The sequence below is a fragment of the Dryobates pubescens genome, chromosome 2 (assembly GCF_014839835.1).
Source record: "Dryobates pubescens isolate bDryPub1 chromosome 2, bDryPub1.pri, whole genome shotgun sequence".
In the NCBI taxonomy this organism is placed as follows: domain Eukaryota; kingdom Metazoa; phylum Chordata; class Aves; order Piciformes; family Picidae; genus Dryobates; species Dryobates pubescens.
Genome location: NC_071613.1, coordinates 28,043,976 through 28,059,241, shown reverse-complemented (window position 1 = coordinate 28,059,241; position 15,266 = coordinate 28,043,976). Strand labels below are relative to the sequence as shown.

Sequence of the window (15,266 nt, the reverse complement as noted above, 5' to 3'; positions counted from 1 at the left end):
GGGGTGAGATAGCAGCCCCCTGCTACCCTGCAGGCAGGCTGGTATCTGGAAAAATGTTGGAGTGGCATGTTAGGAGGAGGTGAGCAGTAACACTGTGGGCAGGAGGGGGGTGGCTGAGCAGTACTAGTAGGCAAGTGCTGACCTGCTACAGTGCCCACAGAGCTGAAAGGGCAGCTTCTGGGCTCTCCCTGCAGCTGCTGCTTTCAACCACAGATTAGCAGCTGTGGTACACCCCATGAAAAATTAACTGGGCAGCTTGCTAATTAAGCCACCTCTACACTGAAAGTTTATGGACTTGAATGCAACATGCCAAACTGCTTTCTCCAAGTCAGGGTATTGGCCTGCTTCTTGAGTATGGACAAATTCCCAAGCAAATAGTCTGGCTGACGACTAGGGCTAATGGGATGCTAAGGTAATTATTGGCTATTTGTGGCTATAAAATGAGATCTTGTAATCATGCACCTGATAGACTAATAAAAACATTTTATGTGATGCACTTAGAGCTTTTTAGCTGAGGATCTCAAAGCACTATGAGGAGGAGGAAAACTGCAGCCAGAAGTCTGTGATCCTGCAAGGAGTCAGGAAAACAGCCCACACTGTCTGCCCCCATGTCCTGTGCTCCCACTCCTTGCCAAAAATGTTTGAATCTATGCTCTCCTGCTGACTGACAATACTTAGGGTTTTATCTAGGCCAGGTATCATTTTTCCCCGCTCTCATTCCTAACCCTGTTTCAGTCTTGCCATGTTGTTTTCTCTGGAAGGCTGTCAAGATCTGCATTGGAAATAGTATGTTTTGACATAGAACTGAGAGAGAGACCATGTTTGTCCAGCTACTCTGGAGCCCAGAGAAGGTTACAGGAATACATGACACCTTGGTTTTAATTTCATTTTCTTTTAAGTCAGGATTGAGAAAAGCCTCTAAGGAAAAGTGTGTGGGGGGTGTCCTGCTTTGCAGACTCCTCCTGATGGTCAGTTTATAGGATGAGAAGAACTCATTTGGAAAGAGGAAGCTGTGATTGAAAATAAATGAGACTGTATGATCAGTGCAGAAAAGGAGCTACAATTAGAAGAGCAGAGCTGAGGAGTGCCAGGGAAAATCCTAGGTATGCAGGCACTTGGGTCAGCAGCAGGGAATTAGGCAGTGCTTGAGGAAGCTAAGACTGGAGGTTGGGTGACATGTAACTGCATCATAACTCTTAACACTTGGGCTCAAAAATTCCTTCAACTAAATTTAATGCAGATGGTATGTTAAATACTACAGTACCATTAAATTACATAGTCTCATTTTCAGTGAGGGTTTGTGGATGTTTCCGACATGCAGATATAGAAAAATGCTTCAGTTCCAATGGGTTTGGCAAATGCTTACTCGTGGCTTTTAAATACCCATTGGACAACTGAACAGAGAGCAAAGCCCTGAGCTCTTTGCCAGAAGTAGAACTTTTCCAGCATGGAGAGATGGTGAAGTCTAGCTTTGCTTGACACAAGGAGCAACATCCACAGCAGCAACAGCAGCTCCCCTTGGAAACAGAGGCAAGTTCAAGGTACATAGCATCACCTTGTGCTCAGTTCCTTCAAACCTGAGAGGAGATCTGAGTCTTAAATGCTCCCAAAAGAAGACTCTGACTCTTTTGTGCCAGAGCTGGGCTGGCAGGTATCACCAGCTTGGTGCCATCCTGTCCTGAACACCTGCAGTGGTAGAAACTGCAGTAGTACTTGCCTAGTATTTTAGTTGTTCATTTCTTTTCCAGATAGCTGCATGCTGTGCAGATGAGATTTGAGATCTGATGCTAGACACAGGGCTGGATTTGTGGAGAGCTATTGAAAACCAGCTGAGAGAAACCTATGTGGAGTAGCAGGTAAGTCCATTTCCCATCACCATTCTTGTTCCTAGGGTTATCTTCATTTCATTCAGTGGCAGATCAGAGTTGATATCAGTTCCAGGTTGTGTTTTCACTCTTCTATTGACCTTAATCAGGAGAAACTCCGCCTGAATGTAATGGGAGGAATATTGTCCCTGTGCTGTACAGTGTGTGAGATGGGGCCATCTCCAATTAGGGCTTGGTAACCTTTTCCTTTTCTATGCACATCTTAAGAGAGGAATGATTCATACAGTGGGTTTATATTACACTCCAATATCTGTGTTATAGTTTGCGAGGGCTATTTATAAACACCAAAAAAAATCACACTTCGCTAGCTTGATAGTATTCTAACTAAAAGCAAGTAGTAAATAATAGTTGTGTAATTTCACATCAAAATACAATAAATAAGACAAGTTGACTTGGTTGCCACTGGTTTTGCATTGACCAACAGATGTTGGAGCACATCTGAGCCACAGAAGATGTACTGTATCAAAACACACAGAAGGAAGAGGGACGTAACAGGCCTCATGGCTGAAGTATCTGTTCTATCTGTCAGGCCAAATCTGTTGCTGTCAATGAACTTCCACTGGCCTCGGAGGAACTTGGTGCATCCATGTTGGGTGAACACACTCACACAGGCTGGCATCGTGATTTCATTGACGTGAGCTGGTGATGCTTTCTGTAACTGATAGACAGCAGAGTACAAAATAATTAGTCTCATCACCCTAAATGAATACCAGTGAAATGTTCGTACTTTCCCTCTCACCCACACAATGATGTATCTTACTTCTGCCACATGCCAGTATCTCTTCACTAATTACCAACTTTAAAAAAATGAGGTAACATAGATTTAATTCCTTTGTCTAGTATATATTTGGAAGTTGGAATCTGTAAGGACTGATCAACAACACAAAATTATTTTTGAGTGAGTGTGGGGGGTTAAGACTCATTTTACTTGTGTTTTGAAACAGGATGGAGGTGTGAGCTGGCTCTGCTTTGCCAGGTACCAACTTTTAAACCTGTTGCTGTCTGTAAATTTAAGTGGCAGGTAAATGCAAGGTGTTGGCAGCTCCCAGCCAGGCAGGAATTCCTCACCTTCTAAGGGACAAAGGTGACCAAACTTTCTGAGAACTTCTAAGGTGAGAGGTGAACACTGCTCTCGGCTTGGTTTTTAAAAAGCAACTTTGTGGTCGGGAGTATGGAAGTCAGCCGTGGTGCTGTCTAGGGTAGATTTCACATTTGTCCCTTTGGGCCGCAGCAAGGGTGTCCGAAGAGAGGGAGCGTGTGCTCTCGGTTCCTGCTTCCCGCCCAGCCACGGCGGCTCCGGCCGAGGCACGGCGCTTGTGTCTCGACCAGCAGTGGCAGAAGCCCACGAGCCAGGGACAATCCTTGTCCTGATGCTCCCCCATCTGACAATTTCTGGGTGTCTCCCTTCGCGCAGCCCTGCTCTTTCGCAATTATGTCAGTCGAGAGTTTTGACTCCTGCCTGCGCTGCGAGGCCGTGAGCGCACGGGAAGGGGCCGACCAGCAGCCACGCACGGCAGCGCGGCAGGGAAGCGCTCAGCACCGCAGAGTCTTTCCGCTCCCGCTCCCCCTCCCTCTTCCCAGCGCTGCCGGAGCCGCTGCCAGAGCCCCAGTGCTGCCGGAACCTCCGCGCATACCCGCGGCCGCGGGCGGGGCGCGGGGCGGGGCGCGGCGGGCGTGGTGCGCGGGGGGCGGGGCCCGCTCTCGGCGCTGACAGCCACATGCCGCCCTGCCTGAAAAGGCTGCGAGGCGCCGGCGGGGAGAGAGAGGAGGCGCAGACGGCGCCCCAGCTCGCTCTGCCGCCGTTGCGCCCCGGGGGATGCCGAGGAGCCGGCCCCGTGGGTCGCCCTAGGGGAGAGGCGCACCGCCCGCCCGCTGTCCGCTCCCGGGGGAGGCCACCGCCGCCCCCCCGCTGAGCCCCGTCGGAGCCGCTTGTGAGTGGGGCGCCCACGCGGGGCGAAGCCCGGCCCCGCAGCCTCGGCTGTTGGGTGGTTGTTGGTTGTTTTTTTGGTTTGTGGGTCGTTTGTTTTTAATTTCTTGCGAAGGATGGATACCTTTCTTCTCGCCTGGGGATTTTTAGGGCTGTGCTTGCCCGGCTCCAGAGGGACGGCGGAGACAGGTAAGGCTCCCCCCGGGTCGGAGGATGCCCCCGGCCGCGTGTAGGATCCCTCTCAGCTCGTCCAACTTTCGGATGCCAGGGCGCGGTCTCAGGCTCACTCACAGAAGCTTTGCCCGATCTCGGGCATCGCGTAGGGAATAAACGAAGGATCGCAGCTCTCACAGTACGGGTTTTGGGGGGGTTCGTGCGTGTGACGAGGCAGGGATGGCGCAGTCCCGCCGGCAAGGCGCACGGCGGGTGTAGCCGTGCAGCTTCCACTGCCTGGAGCGAAGGGGCGAGGAAACGGAGCCGCATTAGAAAGTTGCGTGCTGGTTTTGGGGGGGACGCGAGCAAGGGAGGGGAAGCGGTAGGGACTAACCGCATTCCGGGCACCCACGTCCGGGTTCCTGCGGCCCCGTGCCCGGCTGCAACCTCGGGAAACTTTAGGTGAGAAATTAAAATCATCTGCTAGGGAGCAGGCAGCCGGGAGCCGTGCAGAGCAGCGCTGGAAGCCGGCGAGGCTTAAAGGTGGTGGCGATACCCGACCGTTGAGGCGCCCCCGGGTAGCCTGCCCGCGGTGCGGGCGTGACCCGCAGTCCCTCTGCACGCGCCGGGCTGTCCCGGGACGTGTCGGGTGCGTGGCAGGTTTTGAGGCGCGGGTATGCTTTTCTGGGCTTCGCTTACGAGCTAGGCAGGGCTGTCAGGAGGTGCTGGGATGAAGCCCCGGCGCTCGCGTTGCTGCAGCTTGGGGATAGGAGAGGGGTAAGGGCGGGCTGAGGCTCGGCCTTGTGCACTCTGGCCGCTGGCTTTGGGTCTGGCTAATGGGGGCTTCAGGGTCTTGACCTGGAACGGTCCACTGGAGAAAAAGGATATGCCTCGCCCAGCCGTCCACCGCTCTCTTGAAGCTGTTTCTGCGGTCAGCAGCCCCGGAGCTGCCTGGCAGGACGGTGGTACCAAGCCAGCAGCTGCTGAGCTGTGGGTTTCTCTTCCCGTTACTCGGGGCCTCCGGACATGCCTGTGGGAACCCGGGTGGGGGGCGTAGGGTCCTGAGCCGCGGTCCGGCCAGGGCAGCGTTCGGTGGCAAGGCGCGATGTGCGTGCGTCGTCCCCGCTTTACCCCCGCTCTGGAGCGGCATGGCCACCTTGTAAAGGGAAGTGGGAGAGTCTCTGCCCCCTGATAATGTCCCCCTTTTTTTGTAGCAGCAACAGCAAAGCACAGACGTTCCCGGTAAACACGCTCAGCGTACATTAGGTTGCCGGTTGGCATCGCCTCTCTTCTTATGGTTGTAAGGGAAAGGGGGGGAAAAAATCCCGTCTTTTGTTTAAATAGGAAAACAAACGAAGAGGTACTCGATGGAGTAAAGGGGACAAAGTCCTAGGAGGCCCCTGCTGAGTACAACCGTCTTTTCAGATGGTCCTTGTTGCAGAGGCAGTGTCTGGTCTCCTGGAGTGGGTATTGTGCTGAGGCAGATCGGGCTGTAACCTGAGGCTCACTCCTCAAGAGTGCACTGCCCAGCCTGGCTGCGTTCCCTCTGGCTGCTGAGCCCTGTGTGTTTGCCTGTGTGCACCTTCTTCTATCCTTGAGTAGGCTCGGAATCAGAACTTGTAGCTGGAAAAGGGTTTATGAGTCAACTGTATCTCTGAGGCCATTCAGTCGCTACAAGAAATGTTTTATTTGAACGCGGGATTTTCCCGGCAAAGCAGAGCATCACATGGTGTTGGACCCGGCAAGGAAGTTGTTTCCCTGCGGCTGACACCAGCAGCTGTTTGTCGAGATGTCGTGATTTGACTGCAAACCAAATCAAATTACTTTATTGCTAGGCCAGCAAGCAAAGGTATGGAGTAACGGGAGAACCTCGATCAGGCTGTGGAAGCTCCAGAAAATTATCCACCCTAGTAAGAAAAACATGATGGATTTATGTTTCAGTCTGGTGTATCTGAAAGCCTTCCCCCATTATGAAAGTCCCTCTTAAGGTTCCCTAAGGGAGGTTAGTAGAGAGGGGAGATGATTTTAATAGACAATAATATGATAATCCGCATGGAAAAAGCTCTTGTGCAGTATTTCTACAGTAAGAGATAAACAGTGCAGCTGCCAATTTATATGTAGCCAAGCAAACCCTGAGGTAACCAGGGAGTGGAGTGGGTGGGAGACCCTGGAAGATAAATCTGAAAGCTGGATGGCTGTGTTTTTCATCTTCCTGTAAAAAGCAATCAAGTAAGAAACTAACAGATTTGAGTGACCATTCAGATCCATTCAGATGATGTTTATGGAGCTCTGAGCAAAGCTCACTCTTGAAGCCTTTCAAATAGTTTGCATAAAAAATAGCATTGCTAATGATGACTTGGGGGACAGCAAGGAAGTGAAGGGGTCCAAAATAAATTGCTGCCATGCAGGCACGCAGCCACACACGCACACCTTCATGCAAGCACTCAGTGCAGTGCCTTTTGCCTGTCATGCTGTTTACTCAGCTCTTACTCGGTGCAAAAGCTTTTTTTTTTTTGCCTAGGGGTGGGACAGGAACATCACTGAAAATGACCATACGAGCTCAGTGAGGGGCTCTGACCCAGGTTAGGATGCTGCATTTTCTTTTCCTAAATTTCCTGCTGCAGAAAAATTATGGTGTGTGGTATCCAGAGTGACAGACATAGTGGTCCCAGAGGTTCTTACAGAGGCACTACCCAATCACCTTGCTCTGCTACTTGTCCCCAACTCCTTTCCTGGTATTACTCTGGTTTGTACCTTGTGTGTGGCTTAGAAGGTTAAAATAAGAAAGCAACCTTTGCTGGGCTGGGGAAGGTAATACTTCCCATCCCAGCAGCATGCTGCTCTGGCATGGATGGGTTGATTTCCTAGCAGAAACCTCCAGTGCCAGTAGGCTCCAGAACACGGTGGCCTTGTATCATAGGTAGCTTGAGAGAAGAAAGCATCCTTCGTGGGGTTTAGGAAACTGTCAGGTTCGAATAAGGCTGGGATCCTATCCTGTGGGACCCTTAGTTGTATTAATAAGGAAAAATTAATTTTTAAGCACTGGGAATGCTGCCAAATTATATGACCTCTGACAGACCAGCTGTGCTAGGAAAATAAATTGTCTGTATCTGAGACCTGTGATCCTATCTGAAATCTAAATAGAAAAAGATGGCATTTAGCCACCATAGTAGGGGCAGATTGCAGCAGCCTGGGAGCAAAGTGGAAGCTACTAAACTTGCTCTCCATTGTGCGGTGAAGTCACCGCCACTGCACATCCCCATGGGATCTCGGGTATACAGTTGTCTGATCTGGAAAGTGTGGAGAGCTGATGTGCTTGTACACACCCAAGCTGGAGCTGATGGTGTCGACACAGAGGTGGAGGCAGGAGCAGGGTGTGAATATTTTCAGCTCTACTCTCACTCTGTAGCAGCCCTTTGACACATTTCTAATTATAATACACACACAGACAAAGAGGTAGCTGGGCTATTTTCGAAATCCCTGTCTACACCCTGGTGGAAACCACAATACTAGCAACAACATAAATCAGGGCTGTTGCTAGCAGTGTTGCACACAGTTTAGTGCTACAGTAGCATGGTTTTAATCGTAGTCGGAATCAAAGGGTCAGCCTTCCCCTGCCTGAGCCAAATTGCAGTCTCGGAAGGCTGGATCCTGAGCCAGGCTTGATGCCTGTACAGTGAAAAGACACAAGCGCAGGCACGGAGAAGAGATTTGTCAGCATGAGGTTGGCAGGCACTGGGCCAAATGCTTGAAACCACAGCTCCTATCTGTAACCCTTTCTACATGCAAGTGGTGCCTGTGTATCATGGAGTAACACTGGGGGCCAAGGCTTCAAATGCAGCCGTGGTGAGGCAGCCTCCTCCAAACAGATTGGGGGAAGGGGGACAAGCAGTTGGTTAGCATGCAGAATAGCCCCAAAGTATTATTTGCGGGGATAGATGGGGTGGATGTAGAAACTTCCTGCCTGAATGGTTTTTCCTCTCTCTTCATACTTGATGAGTCAAAGAAAATGGGCTCCAGAGATGAAGAGCTGGGCTGTGAGTCTTTGAAACCTACCCTGATTTTTCCCAATGTGTTTGAGAAAGAGGCAAGATATCTGCCCCAGCTGTTCTGGTGGGTCACCCCTAGCTGTGAAGTGCTGTCTGTGTGGGGCTTGAATGCCTGCCCTTCTCCACCATCTTCCTTGGAGGGATTGTCAAGCCAAAAGGACACTCTCCTTTCACTCTGCTTATGTTTTGTTGAAAGGCTTCTTTGGACCGTGGTTGTTTAGAGGCTGCCTGTTGGGAGATGAGGGAGGAAAGCCACACCACCTTAAGCATGTAGACGCATACTCACACTCTATCTCACTGTTCCTAGCTTTCTCTTTGCAAGCACACAAATCTCTTATCTCTTCTCTTATGCGTAGAGGCCTGCAGTCTGTCATGGCCCCCCATACCCCCCACTGCCTTGCTGCCTGCCATACACGTGCTTTTGGATCCTGCCCTTACCTGTGCTTTCCCATTCACACCAGAGCCCCTCAGCAACTTTCTCCCTCATGAACACCCAGGCTTGCTCCTGCTGTCCTCTGCCTGCTGAATATGTGCTCAGCAGGAAACAATGTGCTTAAGGCACTCACCAGAATGTGTAATAACTTCGGTGATAGTAGTGAGGCTCAGCAGCTGGGTTTGAGTGACCTGTCATGAAGGCTGAAGCTGCTGTTGCTCGACAGCCTGCATGGTGGGGACCTGTTGCAAGACCTCTTTGTTAAGTGGCCCCAGAGGCACTGCTTCCCAGCCCATCCCATGTACCACTGTGGGCTGCCTGGATGCTCTGCAGCTCCAACAGGGCCCCTGGGAGGGAGGGCTGAGGGTGTTGTGGGATTCTGAGAGGCTCTGCCAGCCGTTTTATCACAGTTTTGGGAAGAGGCAGAAATAAGCTGCTATTGCCCAGTGAGGAGAGCCAGGTTTCAGTTTCAGAATGGACCCTGACAGATGGGTTCTAAAGGTGCCAGGATGTTGGAAGGGTGCAGGGGATGGTGAGAGAGAAAGAGATGCACTTTTTCTTCTTGGGTTTGTCATAATAACAATGCTAATTAGTGTTTCAGAGGCACTGAACACCTTTCATCAAGCCTGAAGCTCTTTAGGGCGGAATCCTATGTGAATCGCTGGTTCTCTTCAATGTGTGGAATTAGAGATGTCTCTTCTTTTCCTCCATGGCCCTCAAACCAGCCTGTTACTTGATAGTATTCATGGGGTGGCTCAGCAAATTGTTTCATCCTTATATTCTTTTCTAGTGTAGCCTATAGGTAGGATTGCAGGCTGCTATGTAGGAAGCCTCTGCATTTTTCTGCCTCTGCTCTGAGCCCTCAAGTTTCCTCAAGTCTCCATTTCTCTGCCTGTGGTACCTTCAAGGCTTCATCAGAAACTGCTGAATCTGCAGCTTGAAGGTCTGTTGAAGCTGCTACCTATTCATGGGAACTGGCAGTGTGTTTCCAGGAGACTTTAAACTGTTGGGAGCCTTGTACAGAGGCAGAAGCAGGCATGATTCCTGCAAGTTCAGTATATAGTTATCCTCTTCCCTTGTGTGCATGCGCACATGCTTGCACACTCTCAAATGGAATGGCCAGGGCTGTAATTCCAGACCTATGAATTGTATTTGCAGGCAAGTCAGGAGAATTGTGTGCACACATATTTCTAAGAGCAACGCTGTTAAGCTGGTTGCCCTATTGGAATAGCATTTGCCTGTGATATAAGATGACAAATAACAAAGTTAGCAAAGGTGGCATCATGTAAAACCAGGATATAAAAATATCACCAAAGATACAGGGTTGGAGGAGTGGAACCAAAACCCTGAAGTGACATAATTTAAAGGTCAAAATTGCTGCTGACTGACACAGTGCAAAGTGATGCTAGCTCCTGGAAAGCAGCTATCCAGAAATGCAGGGGTAGAAATCAGCTGAACTCCAGTGATTTCAAAGCACATTTATCTGGATTTCCGTGAAGGATTTGGCCCTTTCATTTTCCACGGTGAAACTTGAATAGGCCTCTGGTTTGGGTTTCCACTTAATTCTTCTGTGGATTAACATGTGAAGTTATCAAAAATCTCCACATCTCCTCTCTCTCTTCCTCTTTCCAATACTCTCTTCTTGTTTAAAAACAATTTAAAATTATCCCTTTTTGCAAAGGCTTGCAGCTAAAATGTTCCATTTCCTGAGCTTTCTGCTGTTCTCCTCTCACTGCTGTCCTGCACTATAAAGTGAATATATGGCATCCCTCCCCAGTTGCCTTAGGAAGTGGTCAAATGGCTGCATTCCTCAGCTGATGGATTGGTGTGTTTCTTTCTTGCTTAAACCCAGACAGTGTTTTTATGAGCTTGTCCCATGATAGCCTTGAGATGCTTTGAATCAAACAAAATCCTAGTTCAGGTCACAAAAGCAGTCTTTAAAGTCTGCTTTGCTACACCTCTACTTTAAAGGAAATATTCAATAAACTGCTAAAGGCTCTCAATGAAATATTCAGGGTACTTTCCCTGGTTGTGTGAAATCCCAAGATATGGCTGTAGGTACTGCTCTGTGTGTAAGTGCTTTGTGTTGTTTGGGTGTGTTTGTCCAGTAATTTGTTCAGGAAGCCTTTGAAGCTTTATCTCACAATCCAAAGCAAACATGCTCCTGCTAAAATGATCTACGCTACTGGGGATAAAATATCTAATCTTATTAGCTTCTTCTGCACTGTCTTTCTTCTTGGCCAATGGTTAAGCTGTATCATTTAAATCTGAGAGTTTGTGTTTGTGTTCCTGCCTGATACAAAATGTATGGTTTGAGGTGAGAGCCCCTGCCATAGTAGCCATGCCCAGGCTCTCCCCCAGGGCCAGGACATGGGCAGTGAGGCAGGATGAACATTCATTTTAATGAATCCTTGGTGGAAGAGATCTCTTTGTTGCTTCCATGCTAGGGTTTGGCAAAGTGTTTTGATGCATATGGACCTTGGAAAACTTTGCTTCTGTGTGGCTCTAATGGTACTGAAACACAGGGCTTGCTGCCCAAGGGCCTGCATCAAGTCCAGCAGCTCTGTGAACAGTAGGTCATGCATGCCAAGACCTGTATTTTGTTGTGCTGTTGGAGGGTAGGCAGGGCAATCTCCTTTGCCCAGTGCTGAATATTGGGATGTAGAAATCTTCTGCTGTGGTTGGATAGCAGCATGGAGCCAGGCTTTGAGGACCTCATGTGAGGGAGAGAAATATGTGACTAGGCTAGGCAGTGCATCCCTCTGTTGTTGTGCTCCTGGGATCTCTCTCCCTTGCTGCCGTTGAAAGCTGCTCTTTCCCAGCAGCACAGACACTGGGACTGCTGCTTCCCTCTAAGGCAACAAGAATGCATTAAATTTTGTGCACAGTCCTGAATTACATCCCCAAAGTAAACAACCCAGCAGATCAAAACACATGACAGATTTGTGCTGGATGCTGCAAGCTCTGAGAGGCTGTAGTATGTTTGTTGTGAAATGGGCCTCTCTGTGATGATTGTTTTTGTTACAGGCAGAGTTGTCTTTAGTTTCTGTGTTGAAGGTCCAACAATAACAGTAAGCCCTGCTCTCCTGGGATGAAGGAAATCTACAGGGATTTAATCAGCAGGAAATTCAAGTAGGAGAATGCTCTGCTCCTGACCTAAAGTTTTGGCATGGGCTGAAGAGCTGCAGTGCTGAAAAACCCCAAGGGTGCGTGGAGGTTTCTGGAGCCTGGCTGTCATTTCTGGGTGCCCTAAGTGATGATTACTTCTTGCAGCAGGGGGGAGGCAAGGGGAGACTTCATTAGCCTGGATGTCTCCCGCAAGTCAGGGAGAAGAGAAAGAGAGGTCTGCCCTTTGAGAAGTGCAGCTGCTGATGCCCATCTCCGTGGGAAACTTTGGAGTTGCCCACTGTACCCTATGGCATTTGCAAGGAGTCTGCCCTCATAAGTTTCTCCAGGTCTTTCTTTTCATTAGTTATGGCTTGGTGGTTGTCCTCTGGTGTAGCTCCCCTATTAGAGTGGCCCTGCAAGGAACAGGTTGTTGAGATAATGTGGGGGGCCTTAATGAAAGGGGGGGGTCAGGGGATTCCCCATCTTGAGCACAGCCTGCTCTGACAGTACCAGTGAGTGCTGACCTCCATAGCCTTCACTAAGGAACCTGGATGCTCTTGCATGGCCTTGCCATCAGCACAGTGCTCCATTGGCTCATCCACCATGTGGGTTGGCAGGGGCCCCAGCAGTTTGCTTTCAACATCTGTATTTTGCTTAACATATGATGGGATGTCCCACACACCTAGCAGATTGGCTTGTACTTCAGAATTGAATTTTATTAATTCAGGCCTGAAAAAAAGTGCCAGAGCCCCATAGCTGTGGAGCACATCTTGCTTCCAAAGCATACAGCCTAGGCATTAGTAGGCAGGTAGGCTTTCCCTGGTGCAGGAAGATGGTGACATTTTCCTGGTGGTATTTGAGCACCCAAGGGATGTGGCTGGTGCTCCTGTCCACTCACCGGTTTCACCCATTTGTCCTGTTTTGCTGCAGAGAGTTGGGCTCCAGCCCCTCTCACTCAAGCTGTTCTTCCAGCACCAGCAGTTAAACTTGTCACCAAGCTGACCTGAAATGAGGATCAAACTGGGATTTCAGTCCCTGTAGCCTGCAGTGGCCTCACAGGGCAAGTGAGAAATTTTAAGATCAGGGTAAAGTTAGGTTTCTGCTCCTGAGTTCATCTCTCAGGGAAGAACTGGGGCCTGATACCTCTGTTAACATTGCAGCTCCCCTCCAACTGGTTGAGATGCAACAGCTCACAGAGTATTCAGAGTATCCAGTGCGTGCAAGGGGCTAGCAACTTCTGAGCAGTGGGTGATGTTGGTGGTATCAGCCTAGCGGGTAGCATGTGTGTGAAAGCTGGAGAGATGAGGAGGGGATGACGAGGTGTGGAAGAATTGACTGTATTTTCATTGCTTCAAGACTTTGCCCTTTCCAAGAAAAATAATTTACAGCTTGAATATTTCTCTTTGCTGGAGCGAGTGGACGTGTGCAAACGAGGTGTGAATTTTTATGAGAAGGTGTGAAAACGCATACATGAGTGAAGTGTGAATTACACATCTATTTGTACATTGATGTCAACAAGCCCCCGAATTTCTTCCTTCCATGTGAATGTCTCTCTCTCTCTCCCTCTCCCCAAGCCCACATAGACATGTATGTGGGCAAATATGCTTTGGTGAGAGAGGAGATTTGTGCAAGAACTTGGGTTTGTAAATGTTTGTATGTTCAACAGGCTCTCCTGTGGAACAAAACCAGATGTTTTTTGGTATTCTCAGTTCATCTGTGTCAGTGTTGTGATTTCTCCCCTCATATTTCAGGATATTTACAGGATTATTTTAAGAAAAAAGGGAAGGCTGCAGAGCTGCTTTTAGGTGTGTGAGAAGAAAGTTATTTTAAAGAATTGATGTGTTAGAGTGTCATAAAAATATGGGGGAAACTGAGACAGTTCTTTTTCGTGGCGAAGGAAGCCTTGCTGCCCCCACGAAGGTCCCTCCTGCTGTCCTTGTTCACACGGGGCATGTGTATTTTCTGCAGGCAGTGGGCAGGCAGCCGGCAGGCAGAAGGTTGTTTATTCAAAGTGCTTTTTTCCAGGAAGCATTACCACTGAGGAATCCTGCCTCATTCCCACTGCTTGTGTTGCCTCTGTCAAGGAAGCAGTTTGAAGGCAAACTGGGATATCCCGATTGAGAGAGGGCAGACTTTTGACAGCCTAGCAGGGGACACCCATGGAGCCTGGCAGATCCCATGGCAGAGGGACAGAGCCAGACCCACAGCACAGGGTTGAGACCACACATGTCTGTGCTTCTTTGCTTCTCCCAGGCAGTCCTGGGGCTTTGCAGTGAGTGCTGCTGTGTCAGTGACAGGAACAGCCCTCATGGCCAGGGCAGTGGGGAGCACCATGAAGACCCTTATCCCACAGAGCTGATGGAATGTGGGACATGTGGTTACTCTCTTACATTGAGGGTGATGCATGTCCCATGCTCCTTTGGGGGCATAGGATGTGCCTCAGTCCCCATTGCAGGGTGTGTACCTGTGGGCCCCAGGAAAGCCCACCCACACCTTTCTGCAGGTCCAGAGCCCTCCAGGGCTGTGGGGAGGCTGTGGAGACAGGTCTACAGTGGGGACGAGCCTTGAGGATTTGCATTCCATGATGTACCCTGTTGCTTATTGTCAGGGAAGGAAAGGCCTTTCTGCAATGTGAGACTGGAGTCACCTTGTATGCTTGCCAGCCTGCCCTGCATGGGGCTTAGCATTTTGCTGGGTTTTGCTGGTGTTTGGCTGTTTTGCTGGCTGTGAAGAGGCATTGCTGTCTCCAGGGACAGCTGTGGCAGGCAGAACATGGGGCTGTGGTGCTTGGATAGGGCCCATGTCAGAGGAGACAGCAAGAGGTGTGCAATAAGTGCCCTGTGAAGAAAGGGACTTTGTTGGGATTTATAGTGCATTATCAATTGACCCCGTGATGCAGATTTTCTTTCCAGCAAGTAATGCAATAATAAATTTGATTTGCAGTGTTCATGAGATTAAATGGGGTTTTTTTGAAGATGAAATCACCCTCTAGGGCCTGTTCTAACCCAAAGCTGAGAGTACTTCCTCCACTCACTATGCAGCTGTTGCCAGCCATTTGTGGGCTAGCCCTATGAAACCACCACTGCTGATAAGTTGCATTTGCAATTCTAATGGATGGGTTGGCTTGAAAGGTTTGGGGAGGCAGGAGGCCATTCTGCCATGTGGGCAGACAGGGCTGGGGAGGGAGAGTAAAGCAAGTGGAAAAGAGCTATCATGGGGCTGGATGCTGTCCTTGATAATGTCGCTGGCTACATGGGTGGGTTTGGGGTTGCAACCAGTCTCACCACGCCTCAGTTTCCATCCTTGTGAACAACTAAGCTTTCTGCACTTCTACATCTGTGTCAAATTTCTAGTGTCCACATTTTGGTCTCTTGCAAGGCAGCTGTGGGAGACTGACACAGAGCAGCTTGTAAAGGAGGCAAAAGAAGGAATGAAACAAGGTGGCTCCAGATGATCTGATATCAGTCTGCCTCTTACTTTATGGCTCTGTAATTGCCTCAATGAGGGAATTGATTTCTCTTTTCTAGTCTTTGTGAAATGTGGTGTGAAAGTGTGGCAGGAGGCGGAGGTGAAAAGTAGTAGGTTTGTTGTGTAGAATACTTGGCCTTGCCTGGAGATTAATGTGAAATATTGGAGTACCAAATGGATGTCAGTGACCTGGAGAATGGCCTTTATCAGACCATCCCTAGAAGTGTCCCTGAGGGGTTGAC

General features: G+C 49.4%; 1 protein-coding gene across 3 annotated transcripts in view; it reads left to right on the top strand.

The window, feature by feature from the left end:
* The first annotated feature begins 3,750 nt into the window (after positions 1–3,750).
* Positions 3,751–15,266, top strand: part of NRP2 (neuropilin 2) — a 90,086-nt gene continuing 78,570 nt past the window's right edge. For all 3 annotated transcript variants that reach the window (XM_054173342.1, XM_054173334.1, XM_054173350.1), the window contains exon 1: positions 3,751–4,002. In XM_054173342.1, coding sequence (XP_054029317.1) covers positions 3,930–4,002 — 73 coding nt within the window. In that variant the 5' untranslated portion in view covers positions 3,751–3,929. The remainder of the gene's footprint in view (positions 4,003–15,266) is intronic.